Source organism: Ambystoma mexicanum, chromosome 3p (assembly GCF_040938575.1).
Source record: "Ambystoma mexicanum isolate Mex_15411 chromosome 3p, UKY_AmexF1_1, whole genome shotgun sequence".
In the NCBI taxonomy this organism is placed as follows: domain Eukaryota; kingdom Metazoa; phylum Chordata; class Amphibia; order Caudata; family Ambystomatidae; genus Ambystoma; species Ambystoma mexicanum.
Genome location: NC_090925.1, coordinates 663,681,707 through 663,709,257, shown reverse-complemented (window position 1 = coordinate 663,709,257; position 27,551 = coordinate 663,681,707). Strand labels below are relative to the sequence as shown.

At 38.5% G+C, this 27,551-nt stretch overlaps 1 protein-coding gene across 9 annotated transcripts in view; it reads left to right on the top strand.

Moving 5' to 3' along the window:
- LOC138580695 (uncharacterized) overlaps positions 1-27,551 on the top strand; it is a 583,872-nt gene that overhangs the window by 330,369 nt on the left and 225,952 nt on the right. For 3 of the 9 annotated variants that reach the window (XM_069651431.1, XM_069651432.1, XM_069651429.1), the window contains exons 28-31: positions 3,495-3,527; positions 10,610-10,642; positions 17,679-17,711; positions 24,773-24,805. The exons of 2 other annotated variants lie outside the window; for them this stretch is intronic. In XM_069651431.1, the coding sequence (XP_069507532.1) occupies positions 3,495-3,527; positions 10,610-10,642; positions 17,679-17,711; positions 24,773-24,805 (132 nt within the window). The remainder of the gene's footprint in view (positions 1-3,494; positions 3,528-10,609; positions 10,643-17,678; positions 17,712-24,772; positions 24,806-27,551) is intronic. 4 more of the 9 variants (XM_069651436.1, XM_069651434.1, XM_069651435.1 and 1 more) reach the window with 2 other exon arrangements.

Sequence of the window (27,551 nt, the reverse complement as noted above, 5' to 3'; positions counted from 1 at the left end):
CACTTCATGGCCTAGAAAGTTTATCCCAGCTGCATCTGGGAGTGCCTTGCTCAGGAATATCCCAAATTCACTCCCACTACTGACATACCCAAAAGGGGTCTGGGACCATGCATATTGTAATTTGTCAAAGGAAAATGCAAATACATGTTATATACCTTCAGCTAATGGTACACACCAGTAACCAGCTGTAAGATCCAAGGTGGTAAATACCTGTAACCCTTGAACCTGTGCAAGACCCTGATCAATAAATGGAAGGGGCAACCTTGAAACTGAAACCCTCTTGTTCAATTCACTCAAGCCATGGGGCTTTACTACACCTAATATGGGAGTATTTTAAGTACTATGAATGGGCCTAATGATGCCTCTAGATGCCGCTAGATTCAAAATGTTTAATTACTTCAGCCAGTGACTCCAGACATGCCAAGGGTAACCTATATTGTCACAAAAATACTAGCTCCCTAAAATATCCTTCTGGTAGTGTGGCAACTTGTAAATCAGTCACCCCACAATCGCAAGCATCTTTGGCAAAAACCTCTTTGAACTCCATAAATATGTTCCTTAATTGATCCCTCCCTTCTTCATTTGTGCAAGCATCTGCAGCTTGAATCTGCTCCTCTCCCGATCTTAGAACATTCTGGGAACTACGCCAATGGAGGAACCTCTGTACTCCCTTCTAGTTGTGTGGCAGTATCTCTTTGGAGAGCTGCAACCCTCAAATATTTTGGAATATTCATCTTGATTATAAGAGATACAATATAGCACATCTTCCATTATTGGCTTTAGGAAAATGCAGGATAACATAACAGACCTCAATATGACATTCTCAAATGAAATAAAATAAATGATCATACCCTATAAGTAATTCCCTATGTCATTGGTCTCACACATCGACTTGGGACCTAGCAATCAAAATGCAAGTCAACTGGCCACCTAGATCATTTTAATCATTTTCCTAAATATACTTTATTTTTTTATACCCATAGTTCTCATTTTTATAAATGTATATACTCACCTGTTTCATTCCGCCTTTTTCACATTCACTTTAAAACGTGCACACAGTTACTCAACTAATCAATCCTTCCTTTTACTCCATTACACTCCAGATTGATATTTTGTATATTGTTCACACCTACTTACGTGCAATGGGGAATCCCTTTGAGGTGCAAGCACTTCACTTTCAGAACAGAATTACACTTTTCACTCCCTACTAGTTTCATCAATGTGTTCTAACCTCCTGTTTTGGGTGGAATGGTTTAATTTGGTTAACATGGACAAATTGTTCCACAGTTAACTTTCCCTCTTTTATGGTTATTCTGTAGACTACAGGCGAAACCTTATCTACAATTCTAAATGGCACGCACCATGATGCGAGGACATTTGAATTTTTATGTTTATCTTTACCAAAGTCAAACTTATATACCTGGTTGCATAGTTCTTATTCCCACACAGATGTTTTCTTGTCATAGTATGAGTTGGACTGTCAGGAGCTTTTTCAAAATTCCTCTGCGCAAACGCAAAAAAACATCTTGCAAGTGTTTTCTCAGCTCTTCCATATATTTGTGGATTGTGGATGCATTTATTAGGACCTTCTTATTGGTTCTGTAAAGCAAATTCTGTGGCAAAACCATTTTCCTACCTGAGAAAATGTCATCTGGACTGAGATGTATTGATCTAGATATTGTGGACATGGAAGATGCATGACTCCACGTATGGGAGGAATACAATTAGGGAATTGTTCTCTGCAAAGTAAGTCTGCAAATTTTGCTCATGTGGAGTCCCACATTACTTGTGTTTTGAAGAGGCTACTTCACAGACCTAAACAATTATTTGTATGATAAACCCCATATTCTGCTGTTATTCCTACGACAAATGAAGATTTTTTAGATTGATTTTCTCACAGACTACACCAAACCTCCTCATTTTAGGTTTTGTTTTACCACATTAGCATTTGTACATCTCATATTGGTACTGATCCTGTCAGCCTTTCTGGGACGTAATTTCACCAAAAGGCCAGGGGTAGCGAAGGTGACATCACATGGTCCTTGACCCCCCTAATGACATCACAGGAAGTGATGTCATTTGAACCCGCCCCCAAGTACATTGAAGGAAGTGGGGTAATGTCGTTTGATCCCCGCCCCAAAATGACATCACAGGATGTGCTGGTGCACGTCATTTCGCCAATTGACATCACAGGAAGTGGCATCATCTGCTTTCATGCACAACACAAATGACACTTTTTGCACAACACTTCTGCTAGGGGTAATGACACATCAGTAATGCACATGCAAATTCATACACCTTGGACATCTAACACTATTCACACTAAGTTTTACTCCAATAGGTGTCACATAAGTGACTGAGACCCAAGCCATAACCTAAACATGGAGTACACTGATTGATGTGCTGCACCTCAAATTAACATTATTTGAATAAACTTGACCAGAGCCACCTCCATTGTCATGTTTACAACTCTGATGTTGTATACATATTTTAAAAACATTTCAGAGAGACATTACACATATGAACTCTACTGATCAGTATTAATTCAATATATCAGCCTGAGTATATGAGAACTGAAAGGCAGATACAACAGATTACTTCAGTGATTCGCACATGACACTAGACAGAGTAATTTTAATAAACAGATTTCAAAGTGAACATAACGTTAAGTGGAATGTTTTTCTTTTGTTGACAACTCTCTTTATTGAATTTCTAAACAAATTGGAAACATTCCCTAAACAAAACCCCCACCCCAACTCACGTCTGAGGCGACGACTACTCCTTTCCGGATTCGCTTTCTTCCCGGGTTCGCACTTCACGCTCATTGCAGATCTAATAGTCTCAGGCGTTGTGGGAACCACATCACACTAAAATCATCCTTAAGAAAAGTTACTATTTCCCCCAGTCCGCGACAAAGTACTGTACTTTGTTGTCCATGGAATGTTTTAAAAGCAACATCACCCTAATCATGGCCAATCGTCGGAGACATCAGTTAGTGGGTTAATTGTGCAAGGGAGTGGGTTGGTGGTCGATAGACATTCATAGATGGCAAAATAGCATGTCACAATGAGTCCAAATCTCCAGGTTTTCTATTGTTGAGAGTGCAATGTTAAAGCTACCATTAATTGATACATTACACACATTGACACTCACCCATGGGTCTCAAGTCGAAGGTCGTGTTCTCCTTCGGCTATCTGCAAAACAAGTGATTTGAGTCTGTGCTCCTTGTTTGCAAGGAAATATCAGGGGGTTAACTGAAAATATGTCCCTGTTGAAGAAAAATGATTACCCTCGTACGGCTGCGGATTAAGATTACAGAGGTTACGGTTTTAGCAAAATGTGTGATGAAACTGTCAGGAAGAGCTCACTTAGACCATGAGACAGAAACACACAATTACACAATTGGAGTTTTCAGCAACCTTTCTTCTTTCTTACATCTCAACATATCGATTCTCTTTACCTCATCAGTGAACCATTTGTTTTTTTCCCCATAGGGCGTACACGGTGGAGTTGGTGGTGGCCGTGTGGTAAGTATTACATTGTTGTTGCTAAAATCCAGGATGGTGCTATTGGCTGGTATTGTTGTTCTCTAATGCTATAATGACAATGGGCCCCATTCCTCTACTTGCACCAATTGTATCTCTCATCCATTCAATGACCAAATTTGGGTTCAAGCTAGTATACCTGTTTTGATATAAGAGACTTGTAATCCCCAATATAAAACGCAGAGCTTCTTCTAAATGCAATTCCTTAGACTGGTCCCTGGTCTATTAGAACTTGTCCTTTCACTAAAGTGATACATGGAATGTTCGTCGTAACTATAAGTGCCAAGAAAGACCAGAAAATGTGCTGTCTTATTCCACTATGCATGGGCTACAGCCACTTCATCTTTCCTCTGTAAGCAGGTGTCACCACCTTCTCTCCCCTTCTTCAGTGCATGGGTTTTTTCCAAGGGACTCCGGTTCGGAGGTGGTTTCCTCTGGATCTGGCTGCCTCCAACTCCTGGACCGCTGGTGTGGAAATAGTATCTACATTAAAGCGAGAAAAAAACAATTAAGAATCAAATACACTGATTCATTAATTTTTCCCTTTCATTTTGATATCATCTGAAGTAAAATGTTGTATTATGCACAGAAACATACAATATAAATAACAGTCAATGATAACTTTTCTGGACTTGGAAATATGTGGGTTGAGTATAAGAGATACAATATGGCACATCATTTGTTATTGGCTGTCCAAAAATGCAAGTTAACAAAACATACCTCAATGTAATATTCTCAAATGAAATAAAATAAATGATCATCGCCTTAAGGCAATTCCCTATGTCATTGTTCTCACACATCGACCTGGTATACCTAGCAATCAAAATGCAAGTCACCTGGACACCCATATGTGTTCATTCTTTTCCTAAATATACATTATATTTTTTATACCCATTGTTCTCATTTTTATAAATGTATATGCTCACATATTTCATTCCCCCCTTTTCACACTCACTTTAAAACGTAAACTAAATTACTCAACTGATGTATCTCTCCTTTCACCCCTTTACAATCCAGTTTTATACTTTTTAATATTTTTCACACCTACTTACTTGCTATGGTGAATCCCTTTAAGATACAAACGCTTCATTTTCAGAACAGAATTACACTTTTAAACGCTTCATTTTCAGAACAGAATTGCACTTTTCACTCCGTACTAGTTTGTCCAATTTGTTCTAACCGCCTTGCCTCATGTTTTGGGTGGAATGGTTTCATTTGGTTAACATTAGCATATTTTTCTACAGTTAAGTCTCCCTCTTTTATGACTATTCTGTAGACTACATGTGAAACCTTATCTACAATTCTAAATGGCCTACACCATGATGCAAGGAAATTTGCATGTTTATGTTTATCTTTACCAAAGTCAAACTTATATACCAGGTCGCCTATCTCATATTTCCTCACAGATGATTCTTGTTATAGTATGATTTTGCACTGTCATACGCTTTTAACAAATTCCTCTGTACAAAAACAAAAGCATGTGGCAAGTGCTTTCTCAGCTTTTCAATATATTCGTTGATCATGGGTGCATGTATTAGGACCTGCTCATTGATTCTGTAAAGCAGATGTTGTGGTAAAAACCATTTTCCTACCTGTCAAAATTTCATGTGGACTGAGATTTATTGATCTAGATTGTGTTGTCCTAATAGCCATTAACACTAAAGGATGTTGCAGATCCCAAATGGATCCTGCCTCACCTACAAACCTTTTCAATATTTCAACTATTGATATGTTGCACTGTTTCTTACCCCCAGAAGAAGAGTGATGGTATGAAATGTGCATCTTTCTCTTCACACTCATGATTTGCCATGTGTTTGTCATTATTGCATTAGTAAAATGACTTCTGTGGTCTGATTCTATTTTCTGAGGAAATCCAAATGATTGACTAGCAAAGTGGCTGCCATGTGCACACTGCAATCTGGGGCTGGGATGCTCCCCACCCATTTAGACATTAAACAAACAATTGTAAAGAAGTATCTGTTTCCCTGTGCTGGCCTTTGCAAATGCCCAATGAGGTCTATTTGTAGGTGTGAACATGGGAGTGCCAAACCTCTTTTCAGCAATGGTAACCTGTGTGTTGGGGAAGCAGGTTGAAATTGTGCAACCACTAGATATTCCCTCGTATAGAGTTCTAAATCCTGTGACATGTGAGGCCAATAAGGATAATCTTTTAAAATGTCCAAAGTTTTCTGGGAGCCTCTTTGGCCTGCAGTTATTCCATTGTGGGCATGGCATAGCATCAACCATCAAAATGACAAAATCCCATTGGATTATGCCCAATACTGATTCGTGAATCATCAGCCCTTCTTGTAAATTAATTCTCTTTTTGTTTATAATCGAAAGCAACTCTGCCATCCCAGTTCCATTTTCGGCTAACTGATCGGCCTTGTCATTTCCTTCCTTTTCTTCGCATGGTGTTTTCAAATGACCATGTATTTTCCTCCAGTGGATGATCATGCCATTTACTGAAACCCGTTTGTCTGTGGCTTGGATCATTTTGCCATGTTTAAATGGTTTCTAGTTATATGAGAGCATTCCTCTCAATTTCCAGCTGGGTAAATATTCCATAAAACTATTTAGCTCATAATAAGAACCAGTCACTACAACTATTTCTTAAAGTTTACTTTCTATGGCTGTAGATATTCCCTTATAAATGGTGGCCAATTCTGCAACTTGACTGCTTTTGGGTCCTAACTTCATGCTTACTCTTGGAATGTCATTGCATTATCCCCAAAGATTTTGTATCACTGCCACCAGTTCTTTTTCAGAATCACCTTCCACGTGATATGCACATCCATCTACATAAATGGTTGGAAGATCATTGCATGTTTCTTCATTGAAAGCATTGTGTGGGGATATCTCAAATTCCCTTAAATGAGTTTCTACGTCAGTGTCTTCAGGCATACAGACAGCTTCACAATCATGTAATCTGATAGCCCTTGACCAATTAGACTCTTTTTGTTTGGTCCACATCTCATTTCCACTTGGAATCACTGTAGTGCTTACATCCATGAAGTCATTCTTGACTTGGTCAAATTCCCTGATCTGATTCTTTTACTATGTAAAAATTATAGAGGCTGGTGATGTGTTTCAACAATCACCCATATCCCTTGAATAACGGGACAGAATTGTTGCAATGCCCATACAGACGTCAAACGTGCCTTTTCATATTCACTAAATTTGGTTGCTTCCTGTGACAATGCTGTGCTTGTATATGCAATAGAATTGTTATTTGCATCATGTTTTTGGTAGAGTACTGCTGACATAGATTGATCTGTGATTCCTATTTCTACAAAGAAATCTTCATTTTTATTGGATATGCCAAACATGGCATTTTTATCAAACAGTTTTTTTTTTAACTTGTCCTTTTTTCCTTTTCCTATTTGCAGGGCACACCCTATGTCAGTAATTTGCTTATAGGCTGCTTAATCTCTGCGTAAAGTCCAATACATTTAATGTTGTAACCCGTCAAACCTAGCAAACTCTTTAGACTTTTTAGGTGGGTGGGATCTTTTAATTCCTGAATTGCTTCCACTTATTTCTTTTGCAGGTTTAACCCATGTACTGTCACTTCATGGCCTAGAAATTTTATCCCAGCTGCATCTGGGAGTGCCTTGCTCAGGAATATCCAAAATTCACTCCCACTACTGACATACCCAAAAGGGGTCTGGGACCATGCATATTGTAATTTGTCAAAGGAAAATGCAAATACATGTTATATACCTTCAGCTAATGGTACGCACCAGTAACCAGCTGTAATATCCAAGGTGGTAAATACCTGTAACCCTTGAACCTGTGCAAGACCCTGATCAATAAATGGAAGGGGCAACCTTGAAACTGAAACCCTCTTGTTCAATTCACTCAAGACATGGGGCTTTAGTACACCTAATATGGGAGTATTTTAAGTACTATGAATGGGCCTAATGATGCCTCTAGATGCCGCTAGATTCAAAATGTTTAATTACTTCAGCCAGTGACTCCAGACATGCCAAGGGTAACCTATATTGTCACAAAAATACTAGCTCCCTACCATATCCTTCGGGTAGTGTGGCAACTTGCAAATCAGTCACCCCACAATCATAAGCATCTTTGGCAAAAACCTCTTTGAACTCCATAAATATGTTCCTTAATTGATCCCTCCCTTCTTCATTTGTGCAAGCATCTGCAACTTGAATCTGCTCCTCTCCCGATCTTGGAACATTCTGGGAACTACGCCAATGGAGGAACCTCTGTTCTCCCTTCTAGTTGTGCGGCAGTATCTCTTTGGAGAGCTGCAACCCTCAAATATTTTGGAATATTCACCTTTATTATAAGAGATACAATATAGCACATCTTCCATTATTGGCTTTAGGAAAATGCAGGATAACATAACAGACCTCAATATGACATTCTCAAATGAAATAAAATAAATGATCATCCCCTATAAGTAATTCCCTATGTCATTGGTCTCACACATCGACTTGGGACCTAATAATCAAAATGCAAGTCAACTGGACACCTAGATCATTTTAATCATTTTCCTAAATATACTTTATTTTTTTATACCCATAGTTCTCATTTTTATAAATGTATATACTCACCTGTTTCATTCCGCCTTTTTCACATTCACTTTAAAACGTGCACACAGTTACTCAACTAATCAATCCTTCCTTTCACTCCATTACACTCCAGATTGATATTTTGTATATTGTTCACACCTACTTACGTGCAATGGTGAATCCCTTTGAGGTGCAAGCACTTCACTTTCAGAACAGAATTACACTTTTCACTCCCTACTAGTTTCATCAATGTGTTCTAACCTCCTGTTCTGGGTGGAATGGTTTAATTTGGTTAATATGGACAAATTGTTCCACAGTTAACTTTCCCTCTTTTATGGCTATTCTGTAGACTACAGGCAAAACCTTATCTACAATTCTAAATGGCACGCATCATGATGCGAGGACATTTGCATTTTTATGTTTATCTTTACCAAAGTCAAAATTATATACCTGGTTGCATAGCTCTTATTCCCACACAGATGTTTTCTTGTCATAGTATGAGTTGGACTGTCAGCAGCTTTTTCAAAATTCCTCTGCGCAAACGCAAAAAACATCTTGCAAGTGTTTTCTCAGCCCTTCCATATATTTGTGGATTGTGGATGCATTTATTAGGACCTGCTTATTGGTTCTGTAAAGCAAATGCTGTGGCAAAAACATTTTCCTACCTGTGAAAATGTCATCTGGACTGAGATGTATTGATCTAGATATTATGGACATGGAAGATGCATGACTCCACGTATGCCTTTCAGGAATACAATTAGGGAATTGTTCTCTGCAAAGTAAGTCTGCAAATTTTGCTCATGTGGAGTCCCAAATTACTTGTGTTTTGAAGAAGCTATTTCACAGACCTAAACAATTATTTGTATGATAAACCCCATATTCTGCTGTTATTCCTACGACAAATGAAGATTGTTTAGATTGATTTTCTCACAGACTAAACCAAACCTCCTAATTTTAGGTTTTGTTTTACCACATTAGCATTTGTACATCTCATATTGGTACTGATCCTGTCAGCCTTTCTGGGATGTAATTTCACCAAAAGGCCAGCGGTAGCGAAGGTGACATCACATGGTCCTTGACCCCCCTAATGACATCACAGGAAGTGATGTCATTTGAACCCACCCCCAAGTACATTGAAGGAAGTGGGGTAATGTCGTTTGATCCCCGCCCCAAAATGACATCACAGGCTGTGCTGGTGCACGCCATTTCACCAATTGACATCACAGGAAGTGGCATCATCTGCTTTCATGCACAACACAAATGACACTTTTTGCACAACACTTCTGCTAGTGGTAATGACACATCAGTAATGCAGATGCAAATTCATACACCTTGGACATCTTACACTATTCACACTAAGTTTTACTCCAATAGGTGTCACATAAGTGACTGAGACCCAAGCCATAACCTAAACATGGAGTACACTGATTGATGTGCTGCACCTCAAATTAACATTATTTGAATAAACTTGACCAGAGCCACCTCCATTGTCATGTTTACAACTCTGATGTTGTATACATATTTTAAAAACATTTCAGAGAGACATTACACATATGAACTCTACTGATCAGTATTAATTCAATATATCAGCCTGAGTATATGAGAATTGAAAGGCAGATACAACAGATTACTTCAGAGATTCGCACATGACACTAGACAGAGTAATTTTAATAAACAGATTTCAGAGTGAACATAACGTTAAGTGGAATGTTTTTCTTTTGTTGACAACTCTCTTTATTGAATTTCTAAACAAATTGGAAACATTCCCTATACAAAACCCCCACCCCAACTCACGTCTGAGGCGACGACTATTCCTTTCCGGATTCGCTTTCTTCCCGGGTTCGCACTTCACGCTCATTGCAGATCTAATAGTCTCAGGCGTTGTGGGAACCACATCACACTAAAATCATCCTTAAGAAAAGTTACTATTTCCCCCAGTCCGCGACAAAGTACTGTACTTTGTTGTCCATGGAATGTTTTAAAAGCAAGATCACCCTAATCATGGCCAATCGTCGGAGACATCAGTTAGTGGGTTAATTGTGGAAGGGAGTGGGTTGGTGGTCGATAGACATTCATAGATGGCAAAATAGCATGTCACAATGAGTCCAAATCTCCAGGTTTTCTATTGTTGACAGTGCGATGTTAAAGCTACCATTAATTGATACATTACACACATTGACACTCACCCATGGGTCTCAAGTCGAAGGTCGTGTTCTCCTTCGGCTATCTGCAAAACGAGTGATTTGAGTCTGTGCTCCTTGTTTGCAAGGAAATATCAGGGGTTAACTGAAAATATGTCCCTGTTGAAGAAAAATGATTACCCTCGTACTGCTGCGTATTAAGATTACAGAGGTTACGGTTTTAGCAAAATGTGTGATGAAACTGTCAGGAAGAGCTCACTTAGACCATGAGGCAGAAACATACAATTACACAATTGGAGTTTTCAGCAACCTTTCTTCTTTCTTACATCTCAACATATCAATTCACTTTACCTCATCAGTGAACTATTTGTTTTTTTCCCCATAGGGCGTACACAGTGGAGTTGGTGGTGGCCGTGTGGTAAGTATTACATTGTTGTTGCTAAAATCCAGGATGGTGCTATTGGCTGGTATTGTTGTTCTCTAATGCTATAATGACAATGGGCCCCATTCCTCTACTTGCACCAATTGTATCTCTGATCCATTCAATGACCAAATTTGGGTTCAAGCTAGTATACCTGTTTTGATATAAGAGTCTTGTAATCCCCAATATAAAACGCAGAGCTTCTTCCAAATGCAATTCCTTAGACTGGTCCCTGGTCTATTAGAACTTGTCCTTTCACTAAAGTGATACATGGAATGTTCGTCGTAACTATAAGTGCCAAGAAAGACCAGAAAATGTGCTGTCTTATTCCACTATGCATGGGCTACAGCCACTTCATCTTTCCTCTGTAAGCAGGTGTCACCACCTTCTCTCCCCTTCTTCAGTGCATGGGTTTTTTCCAAGGGACTCCGGTTCGGAGGTGGTTTCCTCTGGATCTGGCTGCCTCCAATTCCTGGACCGCTGGTGTGGAAATAGTATCTAGATTAAAGCGAGAAAAAAACAATTAAGAATCAAATAAACTGATTCATTAATTTTTCCCTTTCATTTTGATATCATCTGAACTAAAATGTTGTATTATGCACAGAAACATACAATATAAATAACAGTCAATGATAACTTTTCTGGACTTGGAAATATGTGGGTTGAGTATAAGAGATACAATATGGCACATCATTTGTTATTGGCTGTCCGAAAATGCAAGTTAACATAACATACCTCAATGTAATATTCTCAAATGAAATAAAATAAATGATCATCGCCTTAAGGCAATTCCCTATGTCATTGTTCTCACACATCGACCTGGTATACCTAGCAATCAAAATGCAAGCCACCTGGACACCTATATGTGTTCATTCTTTTCCTAAATATGCATTATATTTTTTATACCCATTGTTCTCATTTTTATGAATGTATATGCTCACATATTTCATTCCCCCCTTTTCACATTCACTTTAAAACGTAAACTAAATTACTCAACTGATGTATCTCTCCTTTCACCCCTTTACAATCCAGTTTTATACTTTTTAATATTTTTCACACCCACTTACTTGCTATGGTGAATCCCTTTAAGATACAAACGCTTCATTTTCAGAACAGAATTACACTTTTCACTCCGTACTAGTTTGTCCAATTTGTTCTAACCGCCTTGCCTCATGTTTTGGGTGGAATGGTTTCATTTGGTTAACATTAGCAGATTTTTCTACAGTTAAGTCTCCCTCTTTTATGACTATTCTGTAGACTACATGTGAAACCTTATCTACAATTCTAAATGGCCTACACCATGATGCAAGGAAATTTGCATGTTTATGTTTATCTTTACCAAAGTCAAACTTATATACCAGGTCGCCTATCTCATATTTCCTCACAGATGATTCTTGTTATAGTATGATTTTGCACTGTCATACGCTTTTAACAAATTCCTCTGTACAAAAACAAAAGCATGTGGCAAGTGCTTTCTCAGCTTTTCAATATATTCGTTGATCATGGGTGCATGTATTAGGACCTGCTCATTGATTCTGTAAAGCAGATGTTGTGGTAAAAACCATTTTCCTACCTGTCAAAATTTCATGTGGACTGAGATTTATTGATCTAGATTGTGTTGTCCTAATAGCCATTAACACTAAAGGATGTTGCAGATCCCAAATGGATCCTGCCTCACCTACAAACCTTTTCAATATTTCAACTATTGATATGTTGCACTGTTTCTTACCCCCAGAAGAAGAGTGATGGTATGAAATGTGCATCTTTCTCTTCAAACTCATGATTTGCCATGTGTTTGTCATTATTGCATTAGTAAAATGACTTCTGTGGTCTGATTCTATTTTCTGAGGAAATCCAAATGATTGACTAGCAAAGTGGCTGCCATGTGCACACTGCAATCTGGGGCTGGGATGCACCCCACCCATTTAGACATTAAACAAACAATTGTAAAGAAGTATCTGTTTCCCTGTGCTGGCCTTTGCAAAAGCCCAATGAGGTCTATTTGTAGGTGTGAACATGGGAGTGTCAAACCTCTTTTCAGCAATAGTAACCTGTGTGTTGGGGAAGCAGGTTGAAATTGTGCAACCACTAGACATTCCCTCGTATAGATTTCTAAATCCTGTGACATGTGAGGCCAATAAGGATAATCTTTTAAAATGTCCAAAGTTTTCTGGGAGCCTCTTTGGCCTGCAGTTATTCCATTGTGGGCATGGCATAGCATCAACCATCAAAATGACAAAATCCCATTGGATTATGCCCGATACTGATTCGTGAATCATCAGCCCTTCTTGTAAATTAATTCTCTTTTTGTTTATAATCGAAAGCAACTCTGCCATCCCAGTTCCATTTTCGGCTAACTGATCGGCCTTGTCATTTCCTTCCTTTTCTTCGCATGGTGTTTTCAAATGACCATGTATTTTCCTCCAGTGGATGATCATGCCATTTACTGAAACCCGTTTGTCTGTGGCTTGGATCATTTTGCCATGTTTAAATGGTTTCTAGTTATATGAGAGCATTCCTGTCAATTTCCAGCTGGGTAAATATTCCATAAAACTATTTAGCTCATAATAAGAACCAGTCATTACAACTATTTCTTAAAGTTTACTTTCTATGGCTGTAGATATTCCCTTATAAATGGTGGCCAATTCTGCAACTTGACTGCTTTTGGGTCCTAACTTCATGCTTACTCTTGGAATGTCATTGCATTATCCCCAAAGATTTTGTATCACTGCCACCAGTTCTTTTTCAGAATCACCTTCCACGTGATATGCACATCCATCTACATAAATGGTTGGAAGATCATTGCATGTTTCTTCATTGAAAGCATTGTGTGGGGATATCTCAAATTCCCTTAAATGAGTTTCTACATCAGTGTCTTCAGGCATACAGACAGCTTCACAATCATGTAATCTGATAGCCCTTGACCAATTAGACTCTTTTTGTTTTGTCCACATCTCATTTCCACTTGGAATCACTGTAGTGCTTACATCCATGAAGTCATTCTTGACTTGGTCAAATTCCCTGATCTGATTCTTTTACTATGTAAACATTATAGAGGCTGGTGATGTGTTTCAACAATCATCCATATCCCTTGAATAACGGGACAGAATTGTTGCAATGCCCATACAGACGTCAAACGTGCCTTTTCATATTCACTAAATTTGGTTGCTTCCTGTGACAATGATGTGCTTGTATATGCAATAGAATTGTTATTTGCATCATGTTTTTGGTAGAGTACTGCTGACATACATTGATCTGTGATTCCTATTTCTACAAAGAAATCTTCATTTTTATTGGATATGCCAAACATGGCATTTTTATCAAACAGTTTTTTTTTAACTTGTCCTTTTTTCCTTTTCCTATTTGCAGGGCACACCCTATGTCAGTAATTTGCTTATAGGCTGCTTAATCTCTGCGTAAAGTCCAATACATTTCATGTTGTAACCCGTCAAACCTAGCAAACTCTTTAGACTTTTTAGGTGGGTGGGATATTTTAATTCCTGAATTGCTTCCACTTATTTCTTTTGCAGGTTTAACCCATGTACTGTCACTTCATGGCCTAGAAAGTTTATCCTAGCTGCATCTGGGAGTGCCTTGCTCAGGAATATCCAAAATTCACTCCCACTACTGACATACCCAAAAGGGGTCTGGGACCATGCATATTGTAATTTGTCAAAGGAAAATGCAAATACATGTTATATACCTTCAGCTAATGGTACACACCAGTAACCAGCTGTAATATCCAAGGTGGTAAATACCTGTAACCCTTGAACCTGTGCAAGACCCTGATCAATAAATGGAAGGGGCAACCTTGAAACTGAAACCCTCTTGTTCAATTCACTGAAGCCATGGGGCTTTAGTACACCTAATATGGGAGTATTTTAAGTACTATGAATGGGCCTAATGATGCCTCTAGATGCCGCTAGATTCAAAATGTTTAATTACTTCAGCCAGTGACTCCAGACATGCCAAGGGTAACCTATATTGTCACAAAAATACTAGCTCCCTACCATATCCTTCGGGTAGTGTGGCAACTTGCAAATCAGTCACCCCACAATCATAAGCATCTTTGGCAAAAACCTCTTTGAACTCCATAAATATGTTCCTTAATTGATCCCTCCCTTCTTCATTTGTGCAAGCATCTGCAGCTTGAATCTGCTCCTCTCCCGATCTTGGAACATTCTGGGAACTACGCCAATGGAGGAACCTTTGTACTCCCTTCTAGTTGTGTGGCAGTATCTCTTTGGAGAGCTGCAACCCTCAAATATTTTGGAATATTCACCTTGATTATAAGAGATACAATATAGCACATCTTCCATTATTGGCTTTAGAAAAATGCAGGATAACATAACAGACCTCAATATGACATTCTCAAATGAAATAAAATAAATGATCATCCCCTATAAGTAATTCCCTATGTCATTGGTCTCACACATCGACTTGGGACCTAGCAATCAAAATGCAAGTCAACTGGACACCTAGATCATTTTAATCATTTTCCTAAATATACTTTATTTTTTTATACCCATAGTTCTCATTTTTTTAAATGTATATACTCACCTGTTTCATTCTGCCTTTTTCACATTCACTTTAAAACGTGCACACAGTTACTCAACTAATCGATCCTTCCTTTCATTCCATTACACTCCAGATTGATATTTTGTTTATTGTTCACACCTACTTACGTGCAATGGTGAATCCCTTTGAGGTGCAAGCACTTCACTTTCAGAACAGAATTACACTTTTCACTCCCTACTAGTTTCATCAATGTGTTCTAACCTCCTGTTTTGGGTGGAATGGTTTAATTTGGTTAACATGGACAAATTGTTCCACAGTTAACTTTCCCTCTTTTATGGCTATTCTGTAGACTACAGGCAAAACCTTATCTACAATTCTAAATGGCACGCACCATGATGCGAAGACATTTGCATTTTTATGTTTATCTTTACCAAAGTCAAAATTATATACCTGGTTGCATAGCTCTTATTCCCACACAGATGTTTTCTTGTCATAGTATGAGTTGGACTGTCAGCAGCTTTTTCAAAATTCCTCTGCGCAAACGCAAAAAACATCTTGCAAGTGTTTTCTCAGCTCTTCCATATATTTGTGGATTGTGGATGCATTTATTAGGACCTGCTTATTGGTTCTGTAAAGCAAATGCTGTGGCAAAAACATTTTCCTACCTGTGAAAATGTCATCTGGACTGAGATGTATTGATCTAGATATTGTGGACATGGAAGATACATGACTCCACGTATGCCTTTCAGGAATACAATTAGGGAATTGTTCTCTGCAAAGTAAGTCTGCAAATTTTGCTCATGTGGAGTCCCAAATTACTTGTGTTTTGAAGAAGCTATTTCACAAACCTAAACAATTATTTGTATGATAAACCACATATTCTGCTGTTATTCCTACGACAAATGAAGATTTTTTAGATTGATTTTCTCACAGACTACACCAAACCTCTTAATTTTAGGTTTTGTTTTACCACATTAGCATTTGTACATCTCATATTGGTACTGATCCTGTCAGCCTTTCTGGGATGTAATTTCACCAAAAGGCCAGCGGTAGCGAAGGTGACATCACATGGTCCTTGACCCCCCTAGTGACATCACAGGAAGAACCCACCCCCAAGTACATTGAAGGAAGTGGGGTAATGTCGTTTGATCCCCGCCCCAAAATGACATCACAGGATGTGCTGGTGCACGTCATTTCACCAATTGACATCACAGGAAGTGGCATCATCTGCTTTCATGCACAACACAAATGACACTTTTTGCACAACACTTCTGCTAGGGGTAATGACACATCAGTAATGCAGATGCAAATTCATACACCTTGGACATCTAACACTATTCACACTAAGTTTTACTCCAATAGGTGTCACATAAGTGACTGAGACCCAAGCCATAACTTAAACATGGAGTACACTGATTGATGTGCTGCACCTCAAATTAACATTATTTGAATAAACTTGACCAGAGCCACCTCCATTGTCATGTTTACAACTCTGATGTTGTATACATATTTTAAAAACATTTCAGAGAGACATTACACATATGAACTCTACTGATCAGTATTAATTCAATATATCAGCCTGAGTATATGAGAATTGAAAGGCAGATACAACAGATTACTTCAGAGATTCGCACATGACACTAGACAGAGTAATTTTAATGAACAGATTTCAGAGTGAACATAACGTTAAGTGGAATGTTTTTCTTTTGTTGACAACTCTCTTTATTGAATTTCTAAACAAATTGGAAGCATTCCCTAAACAAAACCCCCACCCCAACTCACGTCTGAGGCGACGACTACTCCTTTCCGGATTCGCTTTCTTCCCGGGTTCGCACTTCACGCTCATTGCAGATCTAATAGTCTCAGGCGTTGTGGGAACAACATCACACTAAAATCATCCTTAAGAAAAGTTACTATTTCCCCCAGTCCGCGACAAAGTACTGTACTTTGTTGTCCATGGAATGTTTTAAAAGCAAGATCACCCTAATCATGGCCAATTGTCGGAGACATCAGTTAGTGGGTTAATTGTGGAAGGGAGTGGGTTGGTGGTCGATAGACATTCATAGATGGCAAAATAGCATGTCACAATGAGTCCAAATCTCCAGGTTTTCTATTGTTGAGAGTGCGATGTTAAAGCTACCATTAATTGATACATTACACACATTGACACTCACCCATGGGTCTCAAGTCGAAGGTCGTGTTCTCCTTTGGCTATCTGCAAAACGAGTGATTTGAGTCTGTGCTCCTTGTTTGCAAGGAAATATCAGGGGGTTAACTGAAAATATGTCCCTGTTGAAGAAAAATGATTACCCTCGTACGGCTGCGGATTAAGATTACAGAGGTTACGGTTTTAGAAAAATGTGTGATGAAACTGTCAGGAAGAGCTCACTTAGACCATGAGGCAGAAACACACAATTACACAATTGGAGTTTTCAGCAACCTTTCTTCTTTCTTACATCTCAACATATCAATTCACTTTACCTCATCAGTGAACTATTTGTTTTTTTCCCCATAGGGCGTACACGGTGGAGTTGGTGGTGGCCGTGTGGTAAGTATTACATTGTTGTTGCTAAAATCCAGGATGGTGCTATTGGCTGGTATTGTTGTTCTCTAATGCTATAATGACAATGGGCCCCATTCCTCTACTTGCACCAATTGTATCTCTCATCCATTCAATGACCAAATTTGGGTTCAAGCTAGTATACCTGTTTTGATATAAGAGTCTTGTAATCCCCAATATAAAACGCAGAGCTTCTTCCAAATGCAATTCCTGAGACTGGTCCCAGGTCTATTAGAACTTGTCCTTTCACTAAAGTGATACATGGAATGTTCATCGTAACTATAAGTACCAAGAAAGACCAGAAAATGTGCTGTCTTATTCCACTATGCATGGGCTACAGCCACTTCATCTTTCCTTTGTAAGCAGGTGTCACCACCTTCTCTCCCCTTCTTCAGTGCATGGGTTTTTTCCAAGGGACTCCGGTTCGGAGGTGGTTTCCTCTGGATCTGGCTGCCTCCAACACCCGGACCGCTGGAGTGGAAATAGTATCTAGATTAAAGCGAGAAAAAAACTATTAAGAATCAAATACACTGATTCATTATTTTTTCCCTTTCATTTTGATATCATCTCAAGTAAAATGTTGTATTATGCACAGAAACATACAATATAAATAACAGTCAATGATAACTTTTCTGGACTTGGAAATATGTGGGTTGAGTATAAGAGATACAATATGGCACATCTTTTGTTATTGGCTGTCGGAAAATGCAGGTTAACATAACATACCTCAATGTAATATTCTCAAATGAAATAAAATAAATGATCATCGCCTTAAGGCAATTCCCTATGTCACTGTTCTCACACATCGACCTGGTATACTAGCAATCAAAATGCAAGTCACCTGGACACCTATATGTGTTAATTCTTTTCCTAAATATGCATTATATTTTTTATACCCTTTGTTCTCATTTTTATAAATGTATATGCTCACATATTTCATTCCCCCTTGTCACATTCACTTTAAAACGTAAACTAAATTACTCAACTGATGTATCTCTCCTTTCATCCCTTTTAAATCCAGTTTTATACTTTTTAATATTTTTCACACCAACTTACCTGCTATGGTGAATCCCTTTAAGATACAAACGCTTCATTTTCAGAACAGAATTACACTTTTAAACGCTTCATTTTCAGAACAGAATTGCACTTTTCACTCCCTACTAGTTTGTCCAATTTGTTCTAACTGCCTTGCCTCATGTTTTGGGTGGAATGGTTTCATTTGGTTAACATTAGCACATTTTTCTACAGTTAAGTCTCCCTCTTTTATGACTATTCTGTACACTACATGTGAAACCTTATCTACAATTCTAAATGGCCTACACCATGATGCAAGGAAATTTGCATGTTTATGTTCATCTTTACCAAAGTCAAACTTATATACCAGGTCGCCTATCTCATATTTCTTCACAGATGATTCTTGTTATAGTATGATTTTGCACTGTCATACGCTTTTAACAAATTCCTCTGCACAAAAACAAAAGAATGTGGCAAGTGCTTTCTCAGCTTTTCAATATATTCGTTGATCATGGGTGCATGTATTAGGACCTGCTCATTGGTTCTGTAAAGCAGATGATGTGGTAAAATTCATTTTCCTACCTGTCAAAATTTCATGTGGACTGAGATTTATTGATCTAGATTGTGTTGTCCTAATAGCCATTAACACTAAAGGATGTTGCAGATCCCAAATGGATCCTGCCTCACCTACAAACCTTTTCAATAGTTCAACTATTGATATGTTGCACTGTTCCTTACCCCAGAAGAAGAGGGATGGTATGAAATGTGCAACTTTCTCTTCACAATCATGATTTGCCATATGTTTGTCATTATTGCACTAGTAAAATGACTTATGTGGATTGATTCTATTCTCTGAGGTAATCCAAATGATTGACTAGCAAAGTGGCTGCCATGTGCACACTGCAATCTTGGGCTGGGTTGCACCCCACCCATTTAGAAATTAAACAAACAATTGTAAAGAAGTATCTGTTTCCCTGTGCTGGCCTTTGCAAAGGCCCAATGAAGTCTATTTGTAGGTGTGACCATGGGAGTGTCAAAACGTTTTTCAGCAATGGTACCCTGTGTGTTGGGGAAGCAGGTTGAAATTGTGCAAACACTAGACATTCCCTCGTATAGAGTTCTAAATCCTGTGACATGTGAGGCCAATAAGGATAATCTTTTAAAATGTCCAAAGTTTTCTGGGAGCCTCTTCGGCCTGCAGTTATTCCATTGTGGGCATGACATAGCATCAACCATCAAAATGACAAAATCCCATTGGATTTGGCCCAATACTGATTTGTGAATCATCAGCCCTTCTTGTAAATTAATTCTCTTTTTGTTTATAATAGAAAGCAACTCTGCCATCCCAGTTCCATTTTCGGCTAACTGATCGGCCTTGTCATTTCCTTCCTTTTCTTCGCGTGGTGTTTTCAAATGACCATGTATTTTCCTCCAGATGATGATCATGCCATTTACTGAAACCCGTTTGTCTGTGGCTTGGATTATTTTGCCATGGTTAAATGGTTTCTAGTTATATGAGAGCATTCCTCTCAATTTCCAGCTGGGTAAATATTCCATAAAACTATTTAGCTCATAATAAGAATCGGTCACTACAACTATTTCTTAAAGTTTACTTTCTATGGCTGTAGATATTCCCTTATAAATGGTGGCCAATTCTGCAACTTGACTGCTTTTGGGTCCTAACTTCATGCTTACTCTTGGAATGTCATTGCATTATCCCCAAAGATTTCGTATCACTGCCACCGGTTCTTTTTCAGAATCACCTTCCATGTGATATGCACATCCATCTACATAAATGGTTGGAAGATCATTGCATGTTTCTTCATTGAAAGCATTGTGTGGGGATATCTCAAATTCCCTTAAATGAGTTTCTACGTCAGTGTCTTCAGGCATACAGACAGCTTCACAATCATGTAATCTGATAGCCCTTGACCAATTGGACTCTTTTTGTTTGGTCCACATCTCACTTCCACTGAGAATCCCTGTAGTGCTAACATCCATGAAGTCATTCTTGACTTGGTCAAATTCCCTGATCTGATTATTTTACTATGTAAACATTATAGATGCTGGTGATGTGTTTCAACAATCACCCATATTCCTTGAATAATGGGACAGAATTGTTGCAATGCCCATACAGACGTCAAACGTGCCTTTTCATATTCACTAAATTTGGTTGCTTCCTGTGACAATGCTGTGCTTGTATATGCAATAGAATTGTTATTTGCATCATGTTTTTGGTAGAGTACTGCTGACATACATTGATCTGTGATTCCTATTTCTACAAAGAAATCTTCATTTTTATTGGATATGCCAAACATGGCATGTTTATTTTAACTTGTCCTTTTTTCCTTTTCCTATTTGCAGGGCACACCCACTGTCAGTAATTTGCTTATAGGCTGCTTAATCTCTGCGTAAAGTCCAATACATTTCCTGTTGTAACCCGTCAATCCTAGCAAACTCTTTAGACTTTTTAGGTGGGTGGGATCTTTTAATTTCTGAATTGCTTCCACTTATTTCTTTTGCAGCTTTAATCCATGTACTGTCACTTCATGGCCTAGAAAGTTTATCCCAGCTGCATCTGGGAGTGCCTTGCTCAGGAATATCCCAAATTCACTCCCACTACTGACATACCCAAAAGGGGTCTGGGACCATGCATATTGTAATTTGCCAAAGGAAAATGCAAATACATGTTATATACCTTCAGCTAATGGTACACACCAGTAACCAGCTGTAAGATCCAAGGTGGTAAATACCTGTAACCCTTGAACCTGTGCAAGACCCTGATCAATAAATGGAAGGGAAAACCTTGAAACTGAAACCCTCTTGTTCAATTCACTCAAGCCATGGGGCTTTAGTACACCTAATATGGGAGTATTTTAAGTACTATGAATGGGCCTAATGATGCCTCTAGATGCCGCTAGATTCAAAATGTTTAATTACTTCAGCCAGTGACTCCAGACATGCCAAGGGTAACCTATATTGTCACAGAAATACTAGCTCCCTACCATATCCTTCTGGTAGTGTGGCAACTTGTAAATCAGTCACCCCACAATCGTAAGCATCTTTGGCAAAAACCTCTTTGAACTCCATAAATATGTTCCTTTATTGATCCCTCTCTTCTTAATTTGTGCAAGCATCTGCAGCTTGAATCTGCTCCTCTCCTAATCGTAGAACATGCTGGTAACTACGCCAATGGAGGAACCTCTGTACTCCCTTCTAGTTGTGTGGCAGTATCTCTTTGGAGAGCTGCAACCCTCAAATATTTTGGAATATTCACCTTGATTATAAGAGATACAATATGGCACATCTTCCATTATTGGCTTTAGGAAAATGCAGGATAATATAACAGACCTCAATATGACATTCTCAATTGAAATACAATAAATGATCATCCCCTATAAGTAATTCCCTAAGTCATTGGCCTCACACATCGACTTGGGACCTAGCAATCAAAATGCAAGTCAACTGGACACCTAGATCATTTTAATCATTTTCCTAAATATACTTTATTTTTTATACCCATAGTTCTCATTTTTATAAATGTATATACTCACCTGTTTCATTCCGCCTTTTTCACATTCACTTTAAAACGTGCACACAGTTACTCAACTAATCGATCTTTCCTTTCACTCCTTTACACTCCAGATTGATATTTTGTATATTGTTCACACCTATTTACGTGCAATGGTGAATCCCTTTGAAATGCAAACACTTCACTTTCAGAACAGAATTACACTTTTCACTCCCTACTAGTTTCATCAATGTGTTCTAACCTCCTGTTTTGGGTGGAATGGTTTAATTTGGTTAACATGGACAAATTGTTCCACAGTTGACTTTCCCTCTTTTATGGCTATTCTGTAGACTACAGGCAAAACCTTATCTACAATTCTAAATGGCACGCACCATGATGCGAGGACATTTGCATTTGTATGTTTATCTTTACCAAAGTCAAACTTACATACCTGGTTGCATATCTCTTATTCCCTCACAGATGTTTTCTTGTCATAGTATGAGTTGGACTGTCAGCAGCTTTTTCAAAATTCCTCTGCGCAAACGCAAAAAACATCTTGCAAGTGTTTTCTCAGCTCTTCCATATATTTGTGGATTGTGGATGCATTTATTAGGACCTGCTTATTGGTTCTGTAAAGCAAATGCTGTGGCAAAACCATTTTCCTACCTGTGAAAATGTCATCTGGACTGAGATGTATTGATCTAGATATTGTGGACATGGAAGATGCATGACTCCACGTATGCCTTTCAGGAATACAATTAGGGAATTGTTCTCTGCAAAGTAAGCCTGCAAATTTTGTTCATGTGGAGTCCGAAATTACTTGTGTTTTGAAGAGGCTATTTCACAGACCTAAACAATTATTTGTATGATAAACCCCATATTCTGCTGTTATTCCTACGACAAATGAAGATTGTTTAGATTGATTTTCTCACAGACTACACCAAACCTCCTAATTTTAGGTTTTGTTTCACCACATTAGCATTTGTACATCTCATATTGGTACTGATCCTGTCAGCCTTTCTGGGACGTAATTTCACCAAAAGGCCAGGGGTAGCGAAGGTGACATCACATGGTCCTTGACCCCCCTAATGACATCACAGGAAGTGATGTCATTTGAACCCTCCCGCAAGTACATTGAAGGAAGTGGGGTAATGTCGTTTGATCCCCGCCCCAAAATGACATCACAGGATGTGCTGGTGCACGTCATTTCGCCAATTGACATCACAGGAAGTGGCATCATCTGCTTTCATGCACGACACAAATGACACTTTTTGCACACTTCTGCTAGGGGTAATGACACATCAGTAATGTAGATGCAAATTCATACACCTTGGACATCTAACACTATTCACACTAAGTTTTACCCCAGTAGGTGTCACATAAGTGACTGAGACCCAAGCTATAACCTAAACATGGAGTACACTGATTGATGTGCTGTACCTCAAATTAACATTATTTGAATAAACTTGACCAGAGCCACCTCCATTGTCATGTTTATAACTCTGATGTTGTATACATATTTTAAAAACATTTCAGAGAGACATTACACATATGAACTCACTGATCAGTATTAATTCAATATATCAGCATGAGTATATGAGAATTGAAAGGCAGATACAACAGATTACTTCAGTTATTCGCCATGACACTAGACAGAGTCATTTTAATAAACAGAATTCAAAATGAACATAACGTTAAGTGGAATGTTTTTCTTTTGTTGAAAACTCTCTTTATTGAATTTTTAAACAAATTGGAAACATTCCCTAAACAAAACCCCCACCCCAACTCACGTCTGAGGCGACTACTACTCCATTCCGGATTCGCTTTCTTCCCGGGTTCGCACTTCACGCTCATTGCAGATCTAATAGTCTCAGGCGTTGTGGGAACCACATCACTCTAAAATCATCCTTAAGAAAAGTTACTATTTCCCCCCAGTCCGCGACAAAGTACTGTACTTTGTTGTCCATGGAATGTTTTAAAAGCAACATCACCCTAATCATGGCCAATCGTCAGAGACATCAGTTAGTGGGTTAATTGTGGGAGGGAGTGGGTTGGTGGTCGATAGACCTTCATAGATGGCAAAATAGCATGTCACAATGAGTCCAAATCTCCAGGTTTTCTATTGTTGAGAGTGCGATGTTAAAGCTACCATTAATTGATACATTACACACATTGACACTCACCCATGGGTCTCAAGTCGATGGTCGTGTTCTCCTTCGGCTATCTGCAAAACGAGTGATTTGGGTCTGTGCTCCTTGTTTGCAAGGAAATATCAGGGGGTTAACTGAAAATATGTCCCTGTTGAAGAAAAATGATTACCCTCGTACGGCTGCGGATTAAGATTACAGAGGTTACGGCTTTAGCAAAATGTGTGATGAAACTGTCAGGAAGAGCTCACTTAGACCATGAGACAGAAACACACAATTACACAATTGGAGTTTTCAGCAACCTTTCTTCTTTCTTACATCTCAACATATCAATTCACTTTACCTCATCAGTGAACTATTTGTTTTTTTCCCCATAGGGCGTACACGGTGGAGTAGGTGGTGGCCGTGTGGTAAGTATTACATTGTTGTTGCTAAAATCCAGGATGGCGCTATTGGCTGGGTATTGTTGTTCTCTATTGCTATAATGACTATGGGCCCCATTCCTCTACTTGCACCATTTGTATCTCTGATCCATTCAATGACCAAATTTGGGTTCAAGCTAGTATACCTGTTTTGATATAAGAGTCTTGTAATCCCCAATATAAAACGCAGAGCTTCTTCCAAATGCAATTCCTTAGACTGGTCCCTGGTCTATTAGAACTTGTCCTTTCACTAAAGTGATACATGGAATGTTCGTCGTAACTATAAGTGCCAAGAAAGACCAGAAAATGTGCTGTCTTATTCCACTATGCATGGGCTACAGCCACTTCATCTTTCCTCTGTAAGCAGGTGTCACCACCTTCTCTCCCCTTCTTCAGTGCATGGGTTTTTTCCAAGGGACTCCGGTTCGGAGGTGGTTTCCTCTGGATCTGGCTGCCTCCAATTCCTGGACCGCTGGTGTGGAAATAGTATCTAGATTAAAGCAAGAAAAAAACAATTAAGAATCAAATAAACTGATTCATTAATTTTTCCCTTTCATTTTGATATCATCTGAAGTAAAATGTTGTATTATGCACAGAAACATACAATATAAATAACAGTCAATGATAACTTTTCTGGACTTGGAAATATGTGGGTTGAGTATAAGAGATACAATATGGCACATCATTTGTTATTGGCTGTCCGAAAATGCAAGTTAACATAACATACCTCAATGTAATATTCTCAAATGAAATAAAATAAATGATCATCGCCTTAAGGCAATTCCCTATGTCATTGTTCTCACACATCGACCTGGTATACCTAGCAATCAAAATGCAAGTCACCTGGACACCTATATGTGTTCATTCTTTTCCTAAATATGCATTATATTTTTTATACCCATTGTTCTCATTTTTATGAATGTATATGCTCACATATTTCATTCCCCCCTTTTCACATTCACTTTAAAACGTAAACTAAATTACTCAACTGATGTATCTCTCCTTTCACCCCTTTACAATCCAGTTTTATACTTTTTAATATTTTTCACACCCACTTACTTGCTATGGTGAATCCCTTTAAGATACAAACGCTTCATTTTCAGAACAGAATTACACTTTTCACTCCGTACTAGTTTGTCCAATTTGTTCTAACCGCCTTGCCTCATGTTTTGTGTGGAATGGTTTCATTTGGTTAACATTAGCACATTTTTCTACAGTTAAGTCTCCCTCTTTTATGACTATTCTGTAGACTACATGTGAAACCTTATCTACAATTCTAAATGGCCTACACCATGATGCAAGGAAATTTGCATGTTTATGTTTATCTTTACCAAAGTCAAACTTATATACCAGGTCGCCTATCTCATATTTCCTCACAGATGATTCTTGTTATAGTATGATTTTGCACTGTCATACGCTTTTAACAAATTCCTCTGTACAAAAACAAAAGCATGTGGCAAGTGCTTTCTCAGCTTTTCAATATATTCGTTGATCATGGGTGCATGTATTAGGACCTGCTCATTGATTCTGTAAAGCAGATGTTGTGGTAAAAACCATTTTCCTACCTGTCAAAATTTCATGTGGACTGAGATTTATTGATCTAGATTGTGTTGTCCTAATAGCCATTAACACTAAAGGATGTTGCAGATCCCAAATGGATCCTGCCTCACCTACAAACCTTTTCAATATTTCAACTATTGATATGTTGCACTGTTTCTTACCCCCAGAAGAAGAGTGATGGTATGAAATGTGCATCTTTCTCTTCAAACTCATGATTTGCCATGTGTTTGTCATTATTGCATTAGTAAAATGACTTCTGTGGTCTGATTCTATTTTCTGAGGAAATCCAAATGATTGACTAGCAAAGTGGCTGCCATGTGCACACTGCAATCTGGGGCTGGGATGCACCCCACCCATTTAGACATTAAACAAACAATTGTAAAGAAGTATCTGTTTCCCTGTGCTGGCCTTTGCAAAAGCCCAATGAGGTCTATTTGTAGGTGTGAACATGGGAGTGTCAAACCTCTTTTCAGCAATAGTAACCTGTGTGTTGGGGAAGCAGGTTGAAATTGTGCAACCACTAGACATTCCCTCGTATAGATTTCTAAATCCTGTGACATTTGAGGCCAATAAGGATAATCTTTTAAAATGTCCAAAGTTTTCTGGGAGCCTCTTTGGCCTGCAGTTATTCCATTGTGGGCATGGCATAGCATCAACCATGAAAATGACAAAATCCCATTGGATTATGCCCGATACTGATTCGTGAATCATCAGCCCTTCTTGTAAATGAATTCTCTTTTTGTTTATAATCGAAAGCAACTCTGCCATCCCAGTTCCATTTTCGGCTAACTGATCGGCCTTGTCATTTCCTTCCTTTTCTTCGCATGGTGTTTTCAAATGACCATGTATTTTCCTCCAGTGGATGATCATGCCATTTACTGAAACCCGTTTGTCTGTGGCTTGGATCATTTTGCCATGTTTAAATGGTTTCTAGTTATATGAGAGCATTTCTCTCAATTTCCAGCTGGGTAAATATTCCATAAAACTATTTAGCTCATAATAAGAACCAGTCATTACAACTATTTCTTAAAGTTTACTTTATATTGCTGTAGATATTCCCTTATAAATGGTGGCCAATTCTGCAACTTGACTGCTTTTGGGTCCTAACTTCATGCTTACTCTTGGAATGTCATTGCATTATCCCCAAAGATTTTGTATCACTGCCACCAGTTCT